The sequence below is a fragment of the Taudactylus pleione genome, unplaced genomic scaffold (genome assembly GCF_031769625.1).
Source record: "Taudactylus pleione unplaced genomic scaffold, aTauple2 ptg002560l, whole genome shotgun sequence".
NCBI lineage: Eukaryota > Metazoa > Chordata > Amphibia > Anura > Myobatrachidae > Taudactylus > Taudactylus pleione.
In genome coordinates this window covers 445,050-470,000 of record NW_028286941.1, presented here as the reverse complement: position 1 = coordinate 470,000, position 24,951 = coordinate 445,050, and the positions used below count along the sequence as shown (strand labels likewise).

Sequence of the window (24,951 nt, the reverse complement as noted above, 5' to 3'; positions counted from 1 at the left end):
GTAGTAGAGTCATTTACCACATTATCAATTTATAGAGTGTATTTCAGATTAATTTAATGTTATCGTCATTGAAAAAACAAACAGTGCTTTACTTTCAAAAATAAGGTAATATCGAAGTGACCCCAAACTTTTGAACAGTAGTGTATATATTAGTACCAGTCAGAAGTTTGGACGCACCTTCTCATTCAATGGTTTTTCTTTGTTTATATTTTCCTCATAGTAGATTAATACTGAAGACATGAAAACTATGACAGATCACATATGGAATTATGTTGTAAACAAGATCGTGTTAAACAAATCAGAATATGTTTTATATTATAGATTCCTCAGAGTAGCCGCCTTTAGCTTGGATGACAGCTTGGCACAGTCTTGGCATTCTCTCAGTCACCACCATGACGTATCTCCTGGGAGGGTTTTATATTATAGATTCCTCAGAGTAGCCGCCTTTAGCTTGGATGACAGCTTGGCACAGTCTTGGCATTCTCTCAGTCAGCACCATGAGGTATCTCCTGGGAGGGTTATATATATTAGATTCCTCAAAGTAGCCGCCTTTAGCTTGGATGACAGCTTGGCACAGTCTTGGCATTCTCTCAGTCAGCACCATGAGGTATCTCCTGGGAGGGTTATATATATTAGATTCCTCAAAGTAGCCGCCTTTAGCTTGGATGACAGCTTGGCACAGTCTTGGCATTCTCTCAGTCAGCACCATGACGTATCTCCTGGGAGGGTTTTATATTATAGATTCCTCAGAGTAGCCGCCTTTAGCTTGGATGACAGCTTGGCACAGTCTTGGCATTCTCTCAGGTCAGCACCATGACGTATCTCCTGGGAGGGTTTTATATATTACAGATTCCTCAGAGTAGCCCCCTTTAGCTTGGATGACAGCTTGGCACACTCTTGGCATTCTCTCAGGTCAGCACCATGACGTATCTCCTGGGAGGGTTTTATATATTAGATTCCTCAGAGTAGCCCCCTTTAGCTTGGATGACAGCTTGGCACACTCTTGGCATTCTCTCAGTCAGCACCATGAGGTATCTCCTGGGAGGGTTTTATATATTAGATTCCTCAGAGTAGCCCCCTTTAGCTTGGATGACAGCTTGGCACACTCTTGGCATTCTCTCAGTCAGCACCATGACGTATCTCCTGGGAGGGTTTTATATATTAGATTCCTCAGAGTAGCCCCCTTTAGCTTGGATGACAGCTTGGCACACTCTTGGCATTCTCTCAGTCAGCACCATGACGTATCTCCTGGGAGGGTTTTATATATTACAGATTCCTCAGAGTAGCCCCCTTTAGCTTGGATGACAGCTTGGCACACTCTTGGCATTCTCTCAGTCAGCACCATGAGGTATCTCCTGGGAGGGTTTTATATATTAGATTCCTCAGAGTAGCCCCCTTTAGCTTGGATGACAGCTTGGCACACTCTTGGCATTCTCTCAGTCAGCACCATGACGTATCTCCTGGGAGGGTTATATATTAGATTCCTCAGAGTAGCCGCCTTTAGCTTGGATGACAGCTTGGCAGAGTCTTGGCATTCTCTCAGGTCAGCACCATGAGGTATCTCCTGGGAGGGTTTTATATATTAGATTTCTCAGAGTAGCCCCCTTTAGCTTGGATGACAGCTTGGCACACTCTTGGCATTCTCTCAGTCAGCACCATGACGTATCTCCTGGGAGGGTTTTATATTATAAATTCCTCAGAGTAGCCGCCTTTAGCTTGGATGACAGCTTGGCACAGTCTTGGCATTCTCTCAGTCAGCACCATGACGTATCTCCTGGGAGGGTTTTATATATTAGATTCCTCAGAGTAGCCCCCTTTAGCTTGGATGACAGCTTGGCACACTCTTGGCATTCTCTCAGTCAGCACCATGAGGTATCTCCTGGGAGGGTTTTATATATTACAGATTCCTCAGAGTAGCCACCTTTAGCTTGGATGACAGCTTGGCACAGTCTTGGCATTCTCTCAGTCAGCACCATGACGTATCTCCTGGGAGGGTTTTATATATTACAGATTCCTCAGAGTAGCCCCCTTTAGCTTGGATGACAGCTTGGCACACTCTTGGCATTCTCTCAGTCAGCACCATGAGGTATCTCCTGGGAGGGTTTTATATATTAGATTCCTCAGAGTAGCCCCCTTTAGCTTGGATGACAGCTTGGCACACTCTTGGCATTCTCTCAGTCAGCACCATGACGTATCTCCTGGGAGGGTTATATATTAGATTCCTCAGAGTAGCCGCCTTTAGCTTGGATGACAGCTTGGCAGAGTCTTGGCATTCTCTCAGGTCAGCACCATGAGGTATCTCCTGGGAGGGTTTTATATATTAGATTTCTCAGAGTAGCCCCCTTTAGCTTGGATGACAGCTTGGCACACTCTTGGCATTCTCTCAGTCAGCACCATGACGTATCTCCTGGGAGGGTTTTATATTATAAATTCCTCAGAGTAGCCGCCTTTAGCTTGGATGACAGCTTGGCACAGTCTTGGCATTCTCTCAGTCAGCACCATGACGTATCTCCTGGGAGGGTTTTATATATTAGATTCCTCAGAGTAGCCCCCTTTAGCTTGGATGACAGCTTGGCACACTCTTGGCATTCTCTCAGTCAGCACCATGAGGTATCTCCTGGGAGGGTTTTATATATTACAGATTCCTCAGAGTAGCCACCTTTAGCTTGGATGACAGCTTGGCACAGTCTTGGCGTTTTATAACAGTCTTGAAGGAGTTCCCAGAGGTGCTGAGCACTTGTTGGCTGCTTTTCCTTCACTCTGCCATCCAACCTACCCCAAACCAGCTCACTTGGGTTTAGGTCGGGTGATTGTGGAGGCCAGGTCATCTGACGCAGCACTCCATCACTTTCCTTCCTGGTCACGTAGCCCTTACATAGCCTGGAGGTGTGTGTGGGGTCATTTTCTTGTTGAAAAACAAATGATAGTCCCAGTAAGCGGAAACCAGATGGCATGGCATGGCGCTGCAGAATGCTGTGGTAGCCATGCTGGTTAAGTGTGCCTTGAATTGTGAATAAATCACCAACAGTGTCACCAGCAAAGCACCCCCCACACCATCTCCTCCATGCTTCACAGTGGGATCCACACATGCAGAAACCATCCGCTCACCTATTTTTATATAATATATATATACACATACATGTCCATCCTGCCCCGCTACTCCCCTGCCATGCTGCTACATGTCCCTCCTGCCCTGCCACTCCCCTGCCCTGCTCCCACATGCCCCTCCTGCCCTGCCACTCCCCTGCCATGCTCCTACATGCCCCTCCTGCCCTGCCACTCCCCTGCCATGCTCCTACATATCCATCCTGCCCCGCTACTCCCCTGCCATGCTGCTACATGTCCTCCTGCCCTACCATTCCCCCGTCTCCCGTCATGCCTATCTATAGTACACGTGTGTAGTACGACTCACCCGCGCTCGGTTCTCCTTCACATCCGCCCAGTACTTATGAAACTTGACAATGTTCAGATGCTCCAGCTGAATCAGATTATCGAAAACCGCTTTAACCTTGTCCTGTAATAAAGCCGCCAGTCATGAGAAAGTTCCCCAGCCAGAGTCATACCCTGCACCCATGTACATCACACACCTACCTCCTGGAGTTTGAAATTCTTCCTTTCTGAGAACTGCACCTCATTCCAGACAACCTCAACTCCCTCCTCCGTGTCCATGGCAAGATAGGCACTGTCAATGCCGGGCACATTCCGCTGGTTCACCTGATAGCAATAAAAATAGGATTAGAGGCCCTCCTACATGTACGAGAAGGTTATTATCTATATACAGTGTATATATTCACTTTTACATAGACATTCTTCTGAGGGGAACAGGCAGATAGCCGCGGCAGGACAGGGGGACAGGCCGAGAGCCGCGGCAGGACAGGGGGACAGGCCGAGAGCCGCGGCAGGACAGGGGGACAGGCCGAGAGCCGCGGCAGGACAGGGGGACAGGCCGAGAGCCGCGGCAGGACAGGGGGACAGGCCGAGAGCTGGAGGAACCTCAGGCATGCAAGCGGATAACATACATACTCCACAGATAAGGCCTTGGTGAGATCTCACTACTACTCATTACGCACTGACTAAAGCTGATCTACGCCGTTTGGCTGCCTCCCTTCAGAAAGATACTTTCTACGCACTGGGCCCCCATAAGGCCATTTACATAGTCTCTCCGCACTTCTGCCCACCTGGAATTGGTGCTCCCTCGCTCCTCTGAGGGCAGACACTATAACGCTCTCTGCCCTGGAAGTAGGGTGTCTGCATACACAAGGGTATTTGGTTGTTAGGTATGGAACGGTGTCCAGGAAACAGTGGTGGAGGTCTCCGACTTAGTGCCCAGGATAGGTGTACATGGGGCTACTCTGTCCTTCTAATCAGGTCCTGGACGGTGACCTATGCTAGGCCTGGGCATTGACACTTGTGATCGGATGATCTGGTTCTGCCAGGAGATAACAGCTATTTCTCCACTGACTAGGAATAGAGGGTGGGTTCTCAACCCTCAGTGGGCTAACTCCATCACTCCTAGGAAACCCCTCTCACTGTCAGTAACCACCCGTTCCTGGCTCCACCCACCGCGCAGTGGGTGGGTACTTCGCTGCCTCCACTTGGCTCCTACACTGGCACCTGGAACCACTTTCTTCAGACTTCTATCACCGGCAGCTGACCGCCTATGTCTGGGTATACATGGACATGCTGCTGCAACACCTCTTAGTTGGTATTGGCTAATTCCCACTGGGCCCTCACTATGGACCAGTCTGCATGGGTAGCTGGCAAAGGGTTTCAGCTTAGAGGCACTGGGCTCAATCCAGAACAGCCGGAGTACAGGGTAGAAGCAGGAATCTAAATGCTAAATGTGTATTGCTTATAATACTCTGAGACAAGTGCTTTGCGGAAGATGCTTGTAACGCTCACAGCGTATACACACTCAGGGCTCGCAGGAAAGAGAACACAATAGGTCACAGCCCTGCCCCCGACCTCTAGGACTAGTATATCAATCAGCCAATTATCTCACAAAATATAATTAAATACATCTAATATTTCAAAGGACTGAAGAGCCTTCTCCCTTTTATATATCTACCACCCAAACCAATCTGTCTAACTCACAATCTGCTGTAGCATACTATAGTGATCTTCTTATGCTGGGTACAATATATCGTGCCCCCGTCATCCATATCACATGGGCTGTGCTGTCTGCAGACATATCTGTCCATCGGTAAGTGTGTACGGGCAATCAGCCGATCGCCCGTACACAGGGGTGCAGAGAGGGGATGGGGAGCCACCATCAGGTTCTACTTACCCGGGTCTGGCACAGCTCCCCATCCACGCTGCTGTGTACTGGGCTGCACTGGGAGACTGTCCGAGGCTGCAGCAGCCTGAACAGGGTCCTATGCCAAAGGGGGGAGCGATCACGCTGATTGTGCCCCCCATTGGCTGTGCGCCGGTCTGAGGGGCACACAGCGCCCCCTCCCCAGGGCCACAAATGTTTTTTTTTTCCGAATGGGGCGTGACCACGCCTTCCACGAATAGGCCATGCCCCCTACCCACCCCCGGCCACAGGGCCCCGCTGCAGCATGCAAATAATGGTCGTTTAGTGTGTATGAACGACCATAATCCGCAGATATATCTGTCAGGTGTGTACCCACCTTTAGAAAGTTCCATACTACAGGAATACCCCCCGGAGCGCACTTCAAAGAAAATAAGAGTTATGGTAGACTTACCATGGATAACTCTTTTTCTTTGAGGTCCATAGGGTCCACTGGGATACGATGGGGATAATGTGGTTGGAGTGATCCAGGCACCAAACAATTAAGCTTCCAGATCCCAGGATGCCTCAGGTCCTCCTCCACAAACACCCCACCCCCGGCCACAGGCCTCCAGTTCTGTAAAGAAGCCCAAGGCAGGAGAAGGAAGGAGGAGAAGAAAGAACAACCGTACGCCAGAAACGGTCTCAGAAAATGAGGGTACCGTGCACGAAAGAGAAATTACCCAATGCAGCCAGGTGCGTCAGGGTAAGTGCCCTGTGGACCTCAAAGAAAAAGTTAACAAAAAGGTAAGTCTACCATAACTCTTATTTTCTTCTTCAGGGTCCATAGGGATGCACAGGAATACCATGGGGATGTCCTAAAGCAGTTCCCCTAAGGGTGGAGGATGCACCTGAGCAGAAAGGAGAACTTGTCACCCAAAGGAAGCATCCTGAGAGGCAAAAGTATCAAAGGTTTAAAACCTATGAAAAGTGTGGACATAAGACCATGTGGCCGCCTTGCACCATTGTTCAACATAGGTACCACAATGAAACGCCCACGATGGTTCCACAGATCGAGTAGAATGTGCTGTCACCGTGCTTGGGACAGGGAGATCAGCCTGTGTGTACACCTGAGAGATAGTCATGCATAGCCATCCACCAGGGTCTGCTTACTAGCTGGCCATCCTCGTTTGTGAAAACTCATATAACACAAAAAGAGCGTCTGATTTTCTAACAGATTTTGTACGCTCCACATAGATACAGAGAGCACAAACTATATCCAGGGAGACTTCACCTACAGAAAGGTCTGAAGACGGAAAAAGCTGGAACCACCATTTCTTCATTCATATAAAGACGGGACACTACCTTAGAAAAGTATTCCTCCCATGTAGGGAGGACCGATCTAACCTGGTGAAAAAAAAAAAAAAAAATGGGAAACAATAATAAGTGCTGCAAAATCAGAGACACTGCGTGCCGAAGAGATAGCGAGGAGAAAAAATATGTCTTCACTGTCAACCTCTTCAAATCTACATAGTCCAGAGGATCAAATGGGTGAGCTTGTAGCCCCTTGAGAACCAAAGACAAATCCCACGGTGCTACCAGTAGGACAAAAAGGAGCTGCACTCGGAGAACCCCCTGAAAAAATAACTAACATCCGGCAAAGCAGCAATTCTCTTCTGAACCAGATTGACAGCGCAGAAACCTGCACACCCAGGGTGGCTAGGCAGGGACCAAAGTCTAACCCAGCCTAGAAAAAAATCAGTACCCGGGAAACCCTAAAACCATAGGGTCATACTTTCTTGTGGGAACACCCACAGAATGCCAAACAGATGCGGGCAGAGGAAGGCTTTCATTCCCTAAGCATCGTTTAAATTACTGAGCTGGAGAAACCTTTTGCTCTTAGGATGGAAGATTCAAGAGCCACACCGTCAAGGACAGACGAGGTAAGTCCGGATGCCGGCAGGGACCCTGCACTAACTGATCCAGCTATAGAGGAAGGGGAAACAGAATATCTATGGATAGATTCAGTATGTTGGTGAACCAATGACATCTAGGCCAAGCAAGAGCCACTAGTATTACTGTTCCGCCTTCCTGCTCGAAATTCCTGAAAGGAGGGAAAACGGAGAAAAGAGATCCGCCAGCTTGAAGTCCCATCTTCCTGCCAGTGCGTCCAAGAATGCTGGGAAGGGGTCTCTGGTCCTGGACCCTTACCTGGAGACCTTGTGGTTGTGACGTGATGCCATGAGGTTTATGTCTGGTAGGTCCCATTTGTCCACCAGGAGTTGAAAAACCTCCGTGTGGAGAATCCACTCTCCAACATGTATGTCCTGACGACTTAGGATGTCAGTTTCCCAATTGAGGACTCCCGGAATGAATATTGCAGAGATAGCCGGAAGATGATGTTATGCCCAAACCAGAATGTTTATCACTTCCCTCAGGGCTGCACGACTTTGCGTGCCTCCCTGATGATTGAGATAGGCTACTGTGGTCACGTTGTTGGACTGGATCTGGACCGGCCTGCCCTGGAGAAGGTCCTGTACCATGATGAGTGCATTGTCTACTGATCGAAGCTCCAGAATGTTTATGGGCAGATGAGTTTCCTGATTTTTTCATCTTCTCTGAAAGGTGTGATGACCTGCCACCCATCCGCAAAGTCTGGCATCCGTTGTGAAAAGCACCCCACTTTGGATCCAGAATGGGCGACCTTTATCCAGATGATCCTTATGTAGCCACCACGAGAGAGAGATGAATCTCCGGAGTGAGAAGGATCCTCTGGTACAGTTTTAGATGATACTGTCTGTTCCAACAGGAGAAAATCAATTGTTGCAAAGGCCTGGAGTAGAACTGAACATATTCCACCATGTCAAAGGTGGATACCATCTACCCCAAGACCTGCATTGCTGATTGAACGGATACACTTTGACTGCTTAGCAATTTGCGTAACCGCAATGATAGCGCCACTATCTTGGCTTCTGGCAGAAACACTTTGTGCCAGAGAATCCAGAAGCAGCCCCAAATATACCATCTGCTGTATTGGAGACAGAGAGAATTCTTTCAATCGATTATCCAGCCGTGCTTCTGTAGGCAGGCAATGGTCAGTTGGACATGGTGTTGTAGAACAGCTGGAGACTATGGTCCTCATGCAGAGGTGGTCGCAAGAAGCGATCGCTCTCTCTGAATGAGGGCGGCAGCTTCTTTTTTTTAGTGCGGCCTCCTGGTCGCTAGCTAAGCTGATGTCAGTGCGGCTGCCCACAAAACGGCAGGGAATGCCTCCGTTTGTGTAGCCACCCCACCCCCCCCCGCCCACAAAACGGGCAACATCGACAGCCGCCCCTGTTGTAGTGAGCTCCGGAGCGAGAGAAACTCTTTCTCGCTCTGTGGCTTGCGCACGCGTAGTGCGGCCGCTGTGCGTGCGCAGGGCCTTAACATCGACCTGGTTGCGAGCGCTCAGCGCTTGCGACCGGATCTGAATGAGACCCTATGTCCTGATCATGATCAGAAGACCTGCCCAGGTATGGCCGTATTCAGATTCCCTGATCCTGTATAAAGTGATAAAGGCTGTTTTGTGTTGTCACACCCTTATCACACTATGGGCCTGATTCAGAGCCGCTCGCAAGCAGCCGCTCGGTCGTTCCGACCGATGTTCGCACAACTGCGCATGCGTACGGATTTTAATACGCATGCGCGAACCAGTCAGTGCGGCCAAAAATCGTTTGTTCGCTAAATAGCGAATGCCTGCTATTTTGAGTGACAGGATGAGGCGTTTGTGGGTGGTAACAGGGAAAGGTGCTTGAAAACGGGGAGTGGAATTCAGAACGCAGACGTGCTTAAAGGTCAAAACGGGCGTTTTATGGGTGTGCATAATTAATACAGCAGCGTCATTGACCACGTCACTTGGCTGATTTATAGTCAGAACTGCTCGCAAAATAGCGGTAGGAAAAACCAACCACAAGAATAGCGAGCAGTTCATAGACGCTGTTCGATGTACTCGATTAATCTATTAAATAGCGGACATGACGTATGGTGCGAGCGGCCAGGGAGCGTCTTTCAAAATTACGACCGCAAGTTTTGTTCGCTCGTTCAGACATAGAGGCGTGAACAGACCGCAAAGTGCGAACGATTCATTTGAATAGCCACCCCTTTTTAATTAACGAGCGAGCGCAAATAGTGTCCGGCTCTGAATCAGGCCCTATGTTAGTATCACCTATAGTTATTACAGGGCAACTGGAGTAGCATTCGTAAAATTCTACTCCAACCCCTAATTATCACTTATTTTTAGTAAAGCAGATCACATTTCCTATAACGGTAATGGGAAATGTGATCCGACCAAAGTTACTAAATATAAATAGTGAAAAAATACCAGGGAAAGCCCTTTGATAATAACGTTACCTGGAGGTGGCGTTGTCCAGGGTCTTCCCCGGTTACCGGCCTCCTGCTCCGCTCTAACGGGGAGAGCAGAACCCGGAGCCGGCCCCAGTGATCAGCTGTGTGGTCTAAACAGATCCCACACTGATCACTGCTACACACACCACACGCCGATCACTGCTACACACACCACACGCCGATCACTGCTACACACACCACACGCCGATCACTGCTACACACACCACAGGCCGATCACTGCTACACACACACCACAGGCCGATCACTGCTACACACACACCACACGCCGATCACTGCTACACACACACCACACGCCGATCACTGCTACACACACACCACACGCCGATCACTGCTACACACACACCACACGCCGATCACTGCTACACACACACCACACGCCGATCACTGCTACACACACACCACACGCCGATCACTGCTACACACACACCACACGCCGATCACTGCTACACACACACCACACGCCGATCACTGCTACACACACACCACACGCCGATCACTGCTACACACACACCACACGCCGATCACTGCTACACACACACCACACGCCGATCACTGCTACACACACACCACACGCCGATCACTGCTACACACACACCACACGCCGATCACTGCTACACACACACCACACGCCGATCACTGCTACACACACACCACACGCCGATCACTGCTACACACACACCACACGCCGATCACTGCTACACACACACCACACGCCGATCACTGCTACACACACACCACACGCCGATCACTGCTACACACACACCACACGCCGATCACTGCTACACACACACCACACGCCGATCACTGCTACACACACACCACACGCCGATCACTGCTACACACACACCACACGCCGATCACTGCTACACACACACCACACGCCGATCACTGCTACACACACACCACACGCCGATCACTGCTACACACACACCACACGCCGATCACTGCTACACACACACCACACGCCGATCACTGCTACACACACACCACACGCCGATCACTGCTACACACACACCACACGCCGATCACTGCTACACACACACCACACGCCGATCACTGCTACACACACACCACACGCCGATCACTGCTACACACACACCACACGCCGATCACTGCTACACACACACCACACGCCGATCACTGCTACACACACACCACACGCCGATCACTGCTACACACACACCACACGCCGATCACTGCTACACACACACCACACGCCGATCACTGCTACACACACACCACACGCCGATCACTGCTACACACACACCACACGCCGATCACTGCTACACACACACCACACGCCGATCACTGCTACACACACACCACACGCCGATCACTGCTACACACACCACACGCCGATCACTGCTACACACACCACACGCCGATCACTGCTACACACACCACACGCCGATCACTGCTACACACACCACACGCCGATCACTGCTACACACACCACACGCCGATCACTGCTACACACACCACACGCCGATCACTGCTACACACACCACACGCTGATCACTGCTACACACACCACACGCTGATTACTGTAAAAAAAAAAAAAAAAGTAAACAAAATTTTCACTTACCTGACTCCAGGGACCGGTGATCGGGCCTCCGGTGATGTCTCCCCTCCGGTCAGCTGGTTTCCCATAGTGCACTGCTGTCCGGTCATCAGGTGATCGGGTCCCAGTGCAGTATGGGAGATCACCTGACCGGAGGTATGGAGAACATCACCGGAGGCCCGGCTCATGCAGGCAAGTGTAATTAAGGGAGAGGGGGGTCCGCGATCGCAGGGGAGGGGCTTAGCGCCGGGGCTTAACGCCGGGGGTAGCAGCGACGACCGGTTGGCGCATGCGCAGGCACTTAAGCACGGTATTTTTTGCGAAAATACTGTGATAAGGCTCCGAAGGGGATTCGCAGGGACAGAGCTTTTTTGGCAAGCTCTGTCCCTGTGAGGGATTTGTAGTAAATCTCTGTGATATTGGCAATGCGAATTCAGTCGTTAATACCACACTACAATCTGCATTTAATATGCGGATTGTAGTAAATAGAGTCCAAAGGCTGAATATACAGTGCATCCGGAAAGTATTCACAGCGCTTCACCTTTTCCACATTTTGTTATGTTACAGCCTTATTCCAAAATGGAATAAATTCATTTTTGTCCTCAAAATTCTACACACAATACCCCATAGTGACAACAATACCCCATAATGACAACGTGTAAAGTTTTTGAGATTTTTGCAAACGACCCCTGTGGCTATAATCTACACAGTCCAGTCACATTATTATCACCACCTCCTACGTTTGACGTCGGCAGCGCTGGCTTGGTGGATACATAAGTTGTGCGAAAGGCCGTCTGCACACACATCACACGTTACTGTCATGAGTAAAAGGGGCAATTTATGGATGATTATTGGCTTTTGGGCCAAGGGCGGCAGTATTTCTGAAACAGCGCAGTTTGTGAACGGTTCGCGTGCTGCTGCGGTGAAGGTGTATCGTGACTGGACAAATGGCACCATTGCGAATAACTGACGCGGAAACTGTGGAGCACCACGTGCCATTGATGCGAGAGGTGAACGTCGGCTACAAAGGTGCGTGAGGGACAACCGACACGCTACAGTGGAGCAGGTCACCATGAACCTGGGGGCCACCAGGCGTGTGTCTAAAATGACAGTTCAGTGAACCCTGCTGTGTATGGGGCTCTGAAGCAAACGGATGGTCACTGCACCTATGCTAACGGAGGAACTCAGCTGATTGGCGAGTTGTGAGTTTTCCGATGAGCCACGTTTCCTGCTTCATCGAACGGATGGATGTTGGCATGTCAGGCGGGAAACATCAGAGTACAAATACCCTGCAACCATTGCTGGAAGAACACAAGGTGGCAGCGTTATGGTCTGGGGAATGTGTTCATGGCAGTCTCTAGGCCCACTCATCCATGTGGAAGGCGCCCTCAGCCCATCTGGTTATGAATCCATCCTTGCAGAGCACGTATCCCCATACATGCTCATTATCTTCCCTGAGGCGGATGGGATCTTCCAGCAAGACAATGCGACATGTCACCAGGCTAGAGATGTCCGGCAGTGGTTGGCCGAGCACGACCAAGGCTTCCAAGTACTTCCCTGGCCCCCTAATTCCCTGGAGTTGAACTCATTTGAGCATCTGTAGGACCACCTTGATCGTTGTGTTCTCTCTATGGATTCTCCACCACTCACCCTCCAGCAGCTGTGGGAGACACTGTAGTCAGCATGGCTCCAGATACCCGTGCCAACCTACCAGCACCTTACTGTGTCAGTGCCAGCCCGTCCAGCTGCTGTCTGTGCTGCACACGGCGGGTACTCTAGCTATTATCTGCTGGTCATAATAATGTGACTCCACTGAGTGTATTACATGGAGTATACATCGCCTCCCTAGTCATTTTATTGAGATGGAGACTTCCCCAGGGAGCCACTAACTAATATTCTACGCTGCGCCAATGGCCGATGGACTCGGCTCACCTCTTCCCGACGTTTTTGCCAGCGACCACACGGTGACTCCTCCAAGATCTCAGACTCATCCTCACTTTCCTCCTCCTCTTCCTCTTCTTGGGCAGCAACGGAGGGGGCACTCACAGGTGGGGACAGGGAGACCACACTCTCCAGTTTCGGGTCTGAGCCTGTGCTTGGAGCCACTTTACTTTCCCCTTCAGACATTGTTTTTGGAGATTAAGCAATAAAGCAGTGCCTACAAAATACAAATATAAAAAAAATACAGCAAAGAGAGCGCCGTAAGCCTCAGAATAAAACCTAGATCCCCAGAGGACTACACAATACTAAGAGTAAGACCTAGATCCCCAGAGGACTACACAATACTAAGCGTAAGACCTAGATCCCCAGAGGACTACACAATACTAAGCGTAAGACCTAGATCCCCAGAGGACTACACAATACTAAGCGTAAGACCTAGATCCCCAGAGGACTACACAATACTAAGCGTAAGACCTAGATCCCCAGAGGACTACACAATACTAAGCGTAAGACCTAGATCCCCAGAGTACTACACAATACTAAGCGTAAGACCTAGATCCCCAGAGTACTACACAATACTAAGCGTAAAAACCTAGATCCCCAGAGGACTACACAATACTAAGAGTAAGATCTAGATCCCCAGAGGACTACACAATACTAAGCGTAAAAACCTAGATCCCCAGAGGACTACACAATACTAAGCGTAAAAACCTAGATCCCCAGAGGACTACACAATACTAAGAGTAAAACCTAGATCCCCAGAGGACTACACAATACTAAGAGTAAGATCTAGATCCCCAGAGGACTACACAATACTAAGAGTAAAACCTAGATCCCCAGAGGACTACACAATACTAAGAGTAAGATCTAGATCCCCAGAGGACTACACAATACTAAGCGTATGACCTAGATCCCCAGAGGACTACACAATACTAAGAGTAAGATCTAGATCCCCAGAGGACTAAACAATACTAAGCGTATGACCTAGATCCCCAGAGGACTACACAATACTAAGAGTAAGATCTAGATCCCCAGAGGACTACACAATACTAAGCGTAAGACCTAGATCCCCAGAGGACTACACAATACTAAGCGTAAGACCTAGATCCCCAGAGGACTACACAATACTAAGCGTAAGACCTAGATCCCCAGAGGACTACACAAAACTAAGCGTAAAAACCTAGATCCCCAGAGTACTACACATTACTAAGCGTATGACCTAGATCCCCAGAGTACTACACATTACTAAGCATATGACCTAGATCCCCAGAGGACTACACAATACTAAGCGTAAGAGCTAGATCCCCAGAGGACTACACAAAACTAAGCGTAAGACCTAGATCTGCAGAGTACTACACAATACTAAGTGTATAAACCTAGATCCCCAGAGTACTACACAATACTAAGTGTATAAACCTAGATCCCCAGAGTACTACACAATACTAAGAGTAAGACCTAGATCCCCAGAGTACTACACAATACTAAGAGTAAGACCTAGATCCCCAGAGGACTACACAATACTAAGCGTAAGACCTAGATCCCCAGAGGACTACACAATACTAAGCGTAAGACCTAGATCCCCAGAGGACTACACAATACTAAGCGTAAGACCTAGATCCCCAGAGGACTACACAATACTAAGAGTAAGAGCTAGATCCCCAGAGGACTACACAATACTAAGCGTAAGACCTAGATCCCCAGAGGACGACACAATACTAAGAGTAAGAACTAGATCCCCAGAGGACGACACAATACTAAGCGTAAGACCTAGATCCCCAGAGGACTACACAATACTAAGAGTAAGAGCTAGATCCCCAGAGGACTACACAATACTAAGCATAAAGGCTGGTGTCCACTTATAGATATCAGTGTTCTCCCCAGGCTGTTTTCTGCAGGCGCATCGCCCGGCCACCTGGCACTTTTCCCCACCGACCTCTGCTGCGACCAGAGGCTAAAGAAGCTTCAGAGGCAAGCGCTCCCAGTGATGTACTGCGCGGGTGACGTCATGACGTCACCTGCGATGTGAGGAGCCTGCCCCACGCGCCTTCTGGATCTAGTTAGATCCAGTCAGCTTGAGGCAACGGGAGTGGTAGCGGCCAGCAAGTAAAGGTAAGTACTGGGCTGGCGCTAGGACCAGCTTGGGGACACTATTATACCCAGGGGCGCTGCATAAGGGGCACTATTATACCCGGGGGCGCTGCATAAGGGACACTATTATACCCGGGGACGCTGCATAAGGGGCACCATTATACCCGGGGGCGCTGCATAAGGGACACCATTATACCCGGGGGCGCTGCATAAGGGACACCATTATACCCGGGGGCGCTGCATAAGGGACACCATTATACCCGGGGGCGCTGCATAAGGGACACCATTATACCCGGGGGCGCTGCATAAGGGACACCATTATACCCGGGGGCGCTGCATAAGGGACACCATTATACCCGGGGGCGCTGCATAAGGCACACCATTATACCCGGGGGCGCTGCATAAGGCACACCATTATACCCGGGGGCGCTGCATAAGGCACACCATTATACCCGGGGGCGCTGCATAAGGCACACCATTATACCCGGGGGCGCTGCATAAGGCACACCATTATACCCGGGGGCGCTGCATAAGGGACACCATTATACCCGGGGGCGCTGCATAAGGGACACCATTATACCCGGGGGCGCTGCATAAGGGACACCATTATACCCGGGGGCGCTGCATAAGGGACACCATTATACCCGGGGGCGCTGCATAAGGGACACCATTATACCCGGGGGCGCTGCATAAGGGACACCATTATACCCGGGGGCGCTGCATAAGGGACACCATTATACCCGGGGGCGCTGCATAAGGGACACCATTATACCCGGGGGCGCTGCATAAGGGACACCATTATACCCGGGGGCGCTGCATAAGGGACACCATTATACCCGGGGGCGCTGCATAAGGGACACCATTATACCCGGGGGCGCTGCATAAGGGACACCATTATACCCGGGGGCGCTGCATAAGGGACACCATTATACCCGGGGGCGCTGCATAAGGGACACCATTATACCCGGGGGCGCTGCATAAGGGACACCATTATACCCGGGGGCGCTGCATAAGGGACACCATTATACCCGGGGGCGCTGCATAAGGGACACCATTATACCCGGGGGCGCTGCATAAGGGACACCATTATACCCGGGGGCGCTGCATAAGGGACACCATTATACCCGGGGGCGCTGCATAAGGGACACCATTATACCCGGGGGCGCTGCATAAGGGACACCATTATACCCGGGGGCGCTGCATAAGGGACACCATTATACCCGGGGGCGCTGCATAAGGGACACCATTATACCCGGGGGCGCTGCATAAGGGACACCATTATACCCGGGGGCGCTGCATAAGGGACACCATTATACCCGGGGGCGCTGCATAAGGGACACCATTATACCCGGGGGCGCTGCATAAGGGACACCATTATACCCGGGGGCGCTGCATAAGGGACACCATTATACCCGGGGGCGCTGCATAAAGGACACCATTATACCCGGGGGCGCTGCATAAGGGACACCATTATACCCGGGGGCGCTGCATAAGGGACACCATTATACCCGGGGGCGCTGCATAAGGGACACCATTATACCCGGGGGCGCTGCATAAGGGACACCATTATACCCGGGGGCGCTGCATAAGGGACACCATTATACCCGGGGGCGCTGCATAAGGGACACCATTATACCCGGGGGCGCTGCATAAGGGACACCATTATACCCGGGGGCGCTGCATAAGGGACACCATTATACCCGGGGGCGCTGCATAAGGGACACCATTATACCCGGGGGCGCTGCATAAGGGACACCATTATACCCGGGGGCGCTGCATAAGGGACACCATTATACCCGGGGGCGCTGCATAAGGGACACCATTATACCCGGGGGCGCTGCATAAGGGACACCATTATACCCGGGGGCGCTGCATAAGGGACACCATTATACCCGGGGGCGCTGCATAAGGGACACCATTATACCCGGGGGCGCTGCATAAGGGACACCATTATACCCGGGGGCGCTGCATAAGGGACACCATTATACCCGGGGGCGCTGCATAAGGGACACCATTATACCCGGGGGCGCTGCATAAGGGACACCATTATACCCGGGGGCGCTGCATAAGGGACACCATTATACCCGGGGGCGCTGCATAAGGGACACCATTATACCCGGGGGCGCTGCATAAGGGACACCATTATACCCGGGGGCGCTGCATAAGGGACACCATTATACCCGGGGGCGCTGCATAAGGGACACCATTATACCCGGGGGCGCTGCATAAGGGACACTATTATACCTGGGGGCGCTGCATAAGGGACATATACCTGGGGGCGCTGCATAAGGGACACTATTATACCCGGGGGCGCTGCATAAGGGACACTATTATACCCGGGGGCGCTGCATAAGGGACACTATTATACCCGGGGGCGCTGCATAAGGGACACTATTATACCCGGGGGCGCTGCATAAGGGACACTATTATACCCGGGGGCGCTGCATAAGGGACACTATTATACCCGGGGGCAATGCATAAGGGCAAAGTTAAACTACAGCATAAAGAGGAAAAACTACAGGGGGCACTGTATAAAGGGCACAAATACAGGGGGCACTGTATAAAGGGCACAAATACAGGGGGCATTGCATAATGGGCACTTTTGACTGAGAGCCAGTGGGGGAGCAGCCCGAGACCTGTCGGGCTGGACTGGTAAGGGAGATACCCCTTTTCCCGGTGCACGCATAATTGCGAAGACCCTCACCCAGCTACTTCTGGATGCCACCCGGCTGGGAAAAATTTCTGGGGAGAACACTGGATATACAAACAAGAGCACGATTACGACATTGCCATTGTTCTCTCGTTTGTAGATCTAGCGATGTTCCTAGACAGAACGTTCACTCGTTCAATCCAGGCAAATCCCTCATCCCCACACATGCTCAACCTGACGAGATCGTGACCAGCATGTACGGGCGATGTCGGAAGCGACCAGCGGGCACGCGCGTCACTGGTTGCTTCCGACCAAAACATACACGTACGATTTGCAAGCGATTGCACGATAACGACGTCGGTACCGTGCAATCGCTTAGTTAAATAGCTAAGTGGATACCCCCCTTAAGACCTAGATCCACAGAGGACTACACAATACTAAGAGTAAGACAAAGATCCGCAGAGGACTACACAATACTAAGAGTAAGACCTAGATCCCCAGAGGACTACACAATACTAAGCGTAAGACCTAGATCCCCAGAGTACTACACAATACTAAGCGTAAGACCTAGATCCCCAGAGTACTACACAATACTAAGCGTAAGACCTAGATCCCCAGAGGACTACATAATACTAAGTGTAAAGACCTATATCCCCAGAGGACTAAACAATACTAAGTGTATAAACCTAGATCCCCAGAGGACTAAACAATACTAAGTGTATAAACCTAGATCCCCAGAGGACTAAATAATACTAAGTGTAAAAACCTAGATCCCCAGAGGACTAAACAATACTAAGTGTAAAACCTAGATCCACAGAGTACTACACAATACTAAGCGTAAGACCTAGATCCCCAGAGGACTAAACAATACTAAGTGTAAAAACCTAGATCCCCAGAGGACTAAACAATACTAAGCGTAAAACCTAGATCCCCAGAGGACTAAACAATACTAAGCGTAAACACCTAGATCCCCAGAGTACTACACAACACTAAGTGTAAGACCTAGATCCCCAGAGGACTACACAATACTAAGCGTAAGACCCAGATCCCCAGAGGACTACACAATACTAAGAGTAAAAACCTAGATCCCCAGAGGACTACACAATACTAAGCGTAAGACCCAGATCCCCAGAGGACTACACAATACTAAGAGTAAAAACCTAGATCCCCAGAGTATTACACAATACTAAGCGTAAGACCTAGGTCCCCAGAGGACTAAACAATACTAAGAGTAATGGAGCGTACACACGGTCAGATTTGTCAGACTTGTCAGATTTGTCAGATGAACGACTGAACGATTAAACGATTTAAACGATTTGGACGATTTGACCAAAGTTTTGAACGATTTGAACGATTGAACGATTTTTGACTGCATTAAATGAATGGAATCGTCCAAGTCTGACTGCAAACCCATCAGATGTCAGATATCGTTATCTGACAAACGGGAACGCGCATCGTTGATCGTCCATCGTTCAGGCATGTCAGATATGAACGATTTTCCATCAGATATGAACGACTGAACGATTTTTAAATCGTTATCGTCCATATCTGAAGAAAAAATCTGATCGTGTGTATGCACCATTAGAGCTAGATTCCCAGAGGACTAAACAATACTAAGAGTAAGAGCTAGATTCCCAGAGGAATACACAATACTAAGCGTAAGACCAAGATCCCCAGAGTACTACACAATACTAAGAGTAAGAGCTAGATCCCCAGAGGACTACACAATACTAAGCGTAAGACCAAGATCCCCAGAGGACTACACAATACTAAGAGTAAGAGCTAGATCCCCAGAGGACTACACAATACTAAGCGTAAGACCAAGATCCCCAGAGGACTACACAATACTAAGAGTAAGAGCTAGATCCCCAGAGGACTACACAATACTAAGAGTAAGAGCTAGATTCCCAGAGAACTACACAATACTAAGAGTAAGAGCTAGATTCCCAGAGGACTACACAATACTAAGCGTAAGACCTAGATCCCCAGAGGACTACACAATACTAAGAGTAAGATCTAGATCCCCAGAGGACTACACAATACTAAGAGTAAGATCTAGATCCCCAGAGTACTACACAATACTAAGAGTAAAAACCTAGATCCCCAGAGTACTACACAATACTAAGCGTAAGACCTAGATCCCCAGAGGAGTAAACAATACTAAGAGTAAAAACCTAGATCCCCAGAGTACTACACAATACTAAGCTTAAGACCAAGATCCCCAGAGGACTACACAATACTAAGAGTAAGAGCTAGATCCCCAGAGGACTACACAATACTAAGAGTAAGAGCTAGATTCCCAGAGAACTACACAATACTAAGAGTAAGAGCTAGATTCCCAGAGGACTACACAATACTAAGCGTAAGACCTAGATCCCCAGAAGACTACACAATACTAAGCGTAAGACCTAGATCCCCAGAGGACTACACAATACTAAGAGTAAGATCTAGATCCCCAGAGGACTACACAATACTAAGAGTAAGATCTAGATCCCCAGAGTATTACACAATACTAAGAGTAAAAACCTAGATCCCCAGAGTACTACACAATACTAAGCGTAAGACCTAGATCCCCAGAGGAGTAAACAATACTAAGAGTAAAAACCTAGATCCCCAGAGTACTACACAATACTAAGCGTAAGACCTAGATCCCCAGAGGACTAAACAATACTAAGCATAAAAGCTAGATCCGCAGAGTACTACACAATACTAAGCGTAAGAGCTAGATCCGCAGAGTACTACACAATACTAAGTGTAAAACCTAGATGTGCAGAGTACTACACAATACTAAGCGTAAGAGCTAGATCCGCAGAGTACTACACAATACTAAGTGTAAAACCTAGATGTGCAGAGTACTACACAATACTAAGCGTAAGAGCTAGATCCGCAGAGTACTACACAATACTAAGTGTAAAACCTAGATGTGCAGAGTACTACACAATACTAAGCGTAAGAGCTAGATCCGCAGAGTACTACACAATACTAAGCGTAAGACCTAGATCCCCAGAGGAGTAAACAATACTAAGAGTAAAAACCTAGATCCCCAGAGTACTACACAATACTAAGCGTAAGACCTAGATCCCCAGAGGACTAAACAATACTAAGCATAAGAGCTAGATCCGCAGAGTACTACACAATACTAAGCGTAAGAGCTAGATCCGCAGAGTACTACACAATACTAAGAGTAAAAACCTAGATCCCCAGAGTACTACACAATACTAAGCGTAAGACCTAGATCCCCAGAGGACTAAACAATACTAAGCATAAGAGCTAGATCCGCAGAGTACTACACAATACTAAGCGTAAGAGCTAGATCCGCAGAGTACTACACAATACTAAGTGTAAAACCTAGATGTGCAGAGTACTACACAATACTAAGCGTAAGAGCTAGATCCGCAGAGTACTACACAATACTAAGTGTAAAACCTAGATGTGCAGAGTACTACACAATACTAAGCGTAAGAGCTAGATCCGCAGAGTACTACACAATACTAAGTGTAAAACCTAGATGTGCAGAGTACTACACAATACTAAGCGTAAGAGCTAGATCCGCAGAGTACTACACAATACTAAGCGTAAGACCTAGATCCCCAGAGGACTACACAATACTAAGCGTAAGAGCTAGATCCGCAGAGTACTACACAATACTAAGTGTAAAACCTAGATGTGCAGAGTACTACACAATACTAAGCGTAAGAGCTAGATCCGCAGAGTACTACACAATACTAAGTGTAAAACCTAGATGTGCAGAGTACTACACAATACTGTATCAAAGCTTGACGAGAGATAAAATTGTGAGTGAAAAGTATTAACCAATCAGCTCCTGTCATTTTTCAAACACAGCTTGTAAAACGTAAGTTAGAAGCTGATTGGTTAGTGCTTTATCTTACACCATTTTTTCTCTCTCCAGTCTTTGATACATATGGAGTAGGGAGCAGTAGGTACACAGCGGTAGGGAGCAGTAGGTACACAGGAGTAGAGAGCAGTAGGTACACAGGAGTAGGTACACAGGTGTAGGGAGCAGTAGGTACACAGGTGTAGGGAGCAGTAGGTACACAGGAGTAGAGAGTAGTAGGTACACAGGAGTAGGTACACAGGTGTTGGGAGCAGTAGGTACACAGGTGTTGGGAGCAGTAGGAACACAGGTGTAGGGAGCAGTAGGAACACAGCAATAGATACACAGGGGTAGGGAGCAGCAGGTACACAGCGGTAGGGAGCAGCAGGTACACTGGAGTAGGGAGCAGAAGCTACACAGGGGTAGGGAGCAGCAGGTACACAGTGGTAGGGAGCAGCAGGTACACAGGGGTAGGGAGCAGTAGGTACACTGGAGTAGGGAGCAGAAGCTACACAGGGGTAGGGAGCAGAAGCTACACAGGGGTAGGGAGCAGTAGGTACACAGGGGTAGGGAGTAGTAGGTACGCAGAGGTAGGGAGCACTAGGTACACAGCGGTAGGCAGCAGTAGGTACACAGAGGTAGGGAGCAGTAGGTACACAGGGGTAGGGAGCAGTATAGGGAGCAGTAGATACACAGAGGTAGGGAGCAGTAGGTACACAGGGGTAGGGAGCAGTAGGTACACTGGAGTAGGGAGCAGAAGGTACACAGGGGTAGGGAGCAGTAGGTACACAGCGGTAGGGAGCAGTAGGTACACAGAGGTAGGGAGCAGTAGGTACACAGCGGTAGGCAGCAGTAGGTCCACAGAGGTAGGGAGCAGTAGGTACACTGGAGTAGGGAGCAGAAGGTACACTGGAGTAGGGAGCAGAAGGTACACTGGAGTAGGGAGCAGAAGGTACACAGGGGTAGGGAGTAGTAGGTACACAGAGGTAGGGAGCAGTAGGTACACAGGGGTAGGGAGCAGTATAGGGAGCAGTAGGTACACAGAGGTAGGGAGCAGTAGGTACACAGGGATAGGGAGCAGTAGGTACACAGGGATAGGGAGCAGTAGGTACACAGGGATAGGGAGCAGTAGGTACACAGGGATAGGGAGCAGTAGGTACACAGGGATAGGGAGCAGTAGGTACACAGGGATAGGGAGCAGTAGGTACACAGGGATAGGGAGCAGTAGGTACACAGGGGTAGGGAGTAGTAGGTACACAGAGGTAGGGAGCAGTAGGTACACAGAGGTAGGGAGCAGTAGGTACACAGGGATAGGGAGCAGTAGGTACACAGGGGTAGGGAGTAGTAGGTACACAGAGGTAGGGAGCAGTAGGTACACAGAGGTAGGGAGCAGTAGGTACACAGGGATAGGGAGCAGTAGGTACACAGGGGTAGGGAGCAGTATAGGGAGCAGTAGGTACACAGAGGTAGGGAGCAGTAGGTACACAGGGATAGGGAGCAGTAGGTACACAGGGATAGGGAGCAGTAGGTACACAGGGATAGGGAGCAGTAGGTACACAGGGGTAGGGAGTAGTAGGTACACAGAGGTAGGGAGCAGTAGGTACACAGAGGTAGGGAGCAGTAGGTACACAGGGATAGGGAGCAGTAGGTACACAGGGGTAGGGAGTAGTAGGTACACAGAGGTAGGGAGCAGTAGGTACACAGAGGTAGGGAGCAGTAGGTACACAGGGATAGGGAGCAGTAGGTACACAGGGGTAGGGAGCAGTATAGGGAGCAGTAGGTACACAGAGGTAGGGAGCAGTAGGTACACAGGGATAGGGAGCAGTAGGTACACAGGGATAGGGAGCAGTAGGTACACAGGGATAGGGAGCAGTAGGTACACAGGGGTAGGGAGTAGTAGGTACACAGAGGTAGGGAGCAGTAGGTACACAGAGGTAGGGAGCAGTAGGTACACAGGGGTAGGGAGCAGTATAGGGAGCACCGCTGGTTACCTTGGGATTCAGGCCCCGATACTGGGGATCCTCTGACAGATCTCAGCGCCCACGAGTGACGTCACCAGGTTTCCGGATACCGGCCCCTCCCTCGTGACGTCACATCCAGAGTGCACATCCGGGACATTGTTACCGTGTGACCCCGCTCCTTGTCCCCAGAGCTGACACTCTGAGCGGTCTGTTATAGACGCATGAATGTGGCGGTATAGAGATGAGGCTGCTCCCTCTCCCCTGTGTATGGGGAGGGGGCTCATTGTCACCGCGGCTCTATATGATCATTCTTCTCTTATACTCACACAGTGTCCCACAGCACAACCATAAAGACAGAGCCCCCATTCCCAGCCGCCATCACCGCCCGTGCCCCATTCCCAGCCGCCATCACCGCCCGTGCCCCATTCCCAGCCGCCATCACCGCCCGTGCCCCATTCCCAGCCGCCATCACCGCCCGTGCCCCATTCCCAGCCGCCATCACCGCCCGTGCCCCATTCCTAGCCACGATGACAGCCCATGCCCCATTCCTACCCCCATCACCGCCCGTGCCCCATTCCTAGCCGCCATCACCGCCCGTGTCCCATTCCTAGCCGCCACCACCGCCCGTGCCCCATTCCTAGCCGCCAATCACCGCCCGTGCCCCCATTCCCAGCCGCCATCAACGCCCGTGCCCCATTCCCAGCCGCCATCACCGCCCTTGCCCCATTCCCAGCCGCCATCACCGCCCGTGCCCCATTCCCAGCCGCCATCACCGCCCGTGCCCCATTCCCAGCCGCCATCACCGCCCGTGCCCCATTCCCAGCCGCCATCACCGCCCGTTCCCCATTCCCAGCCGCCATCACCGCCCGTGCCCCATTCCCAGCCGCCATCACCGCCCGTGCCCCATTCCCAGCCGCCATCACCGCCCGTGCCCCATTCCCAGCCGCCATCACCGCCCGTGCCCCATTCCCAGCCGCCATCACCGCCCGTGCCCCATTCCCAGCCGCCATCACCGCCCGTGCCCCATTCCCAGCCGCCATCACCGCCCGTGCCCCATTCCCAGCCGCCATCACCGCCCGTGCCCCATTCCTAGCCACGATGACAGCCCATGCCCCATTCCTACCCCCATCACCGCCCGTGCCCCATTCCTAGCCGCCATCACCGCCCGTGTCCCATTCCTAGCCGCCACCACCGCCCGTGCCCCATTCCTAGCCGCCAATCACCGCCCGTGCCCCCATTCCCAGCCGCCATCAACGCCCGTGCCCCATTCCCAGCCGC

General features: G+C 50.5%; 1 protein-coding gene across 2 annotated transcripts in view; it reads right to left on the bottom strand.

The window, feature by feature from the left end:
- NRBP1 (nuclear receptor binding protein 1) overlaps positions 1-23,846 on the bottom strand; it is a 138,712-nt gene extending 114,866 nt beyond the window's left edge. The window contains exons 1-4 of one of the 2 annotated variants that reach the window (XM_088466146.1): positions 23,704-23,846; positions 13,131-13,356; positions 3,592-3,714; positions 3,413-3,514 (exon numbers count right to left, since the gene is read on the bottom strand). In XM_088466146.1, the coding sequence (XP_088322272.1) occupies positions 3,413-3,514; positions 3,592-3,714; positions 13,131-13,325 (420 nt within the window). In that variant the 5' untranslated portion in view covers positions 13,326-13,356; positions 23,704-23,846. The remainder of the gene's footprint in view (positions 1-3,412; positions 3,515-3,591; positions 3,715-13,130; positions 13,357-23,703) is intronic. The other variant, XM_088466148.1, reaches the window with a different exon arrangement.
- Positions 23,847-24,951: the final 1,105 nt, after the last annotated feature.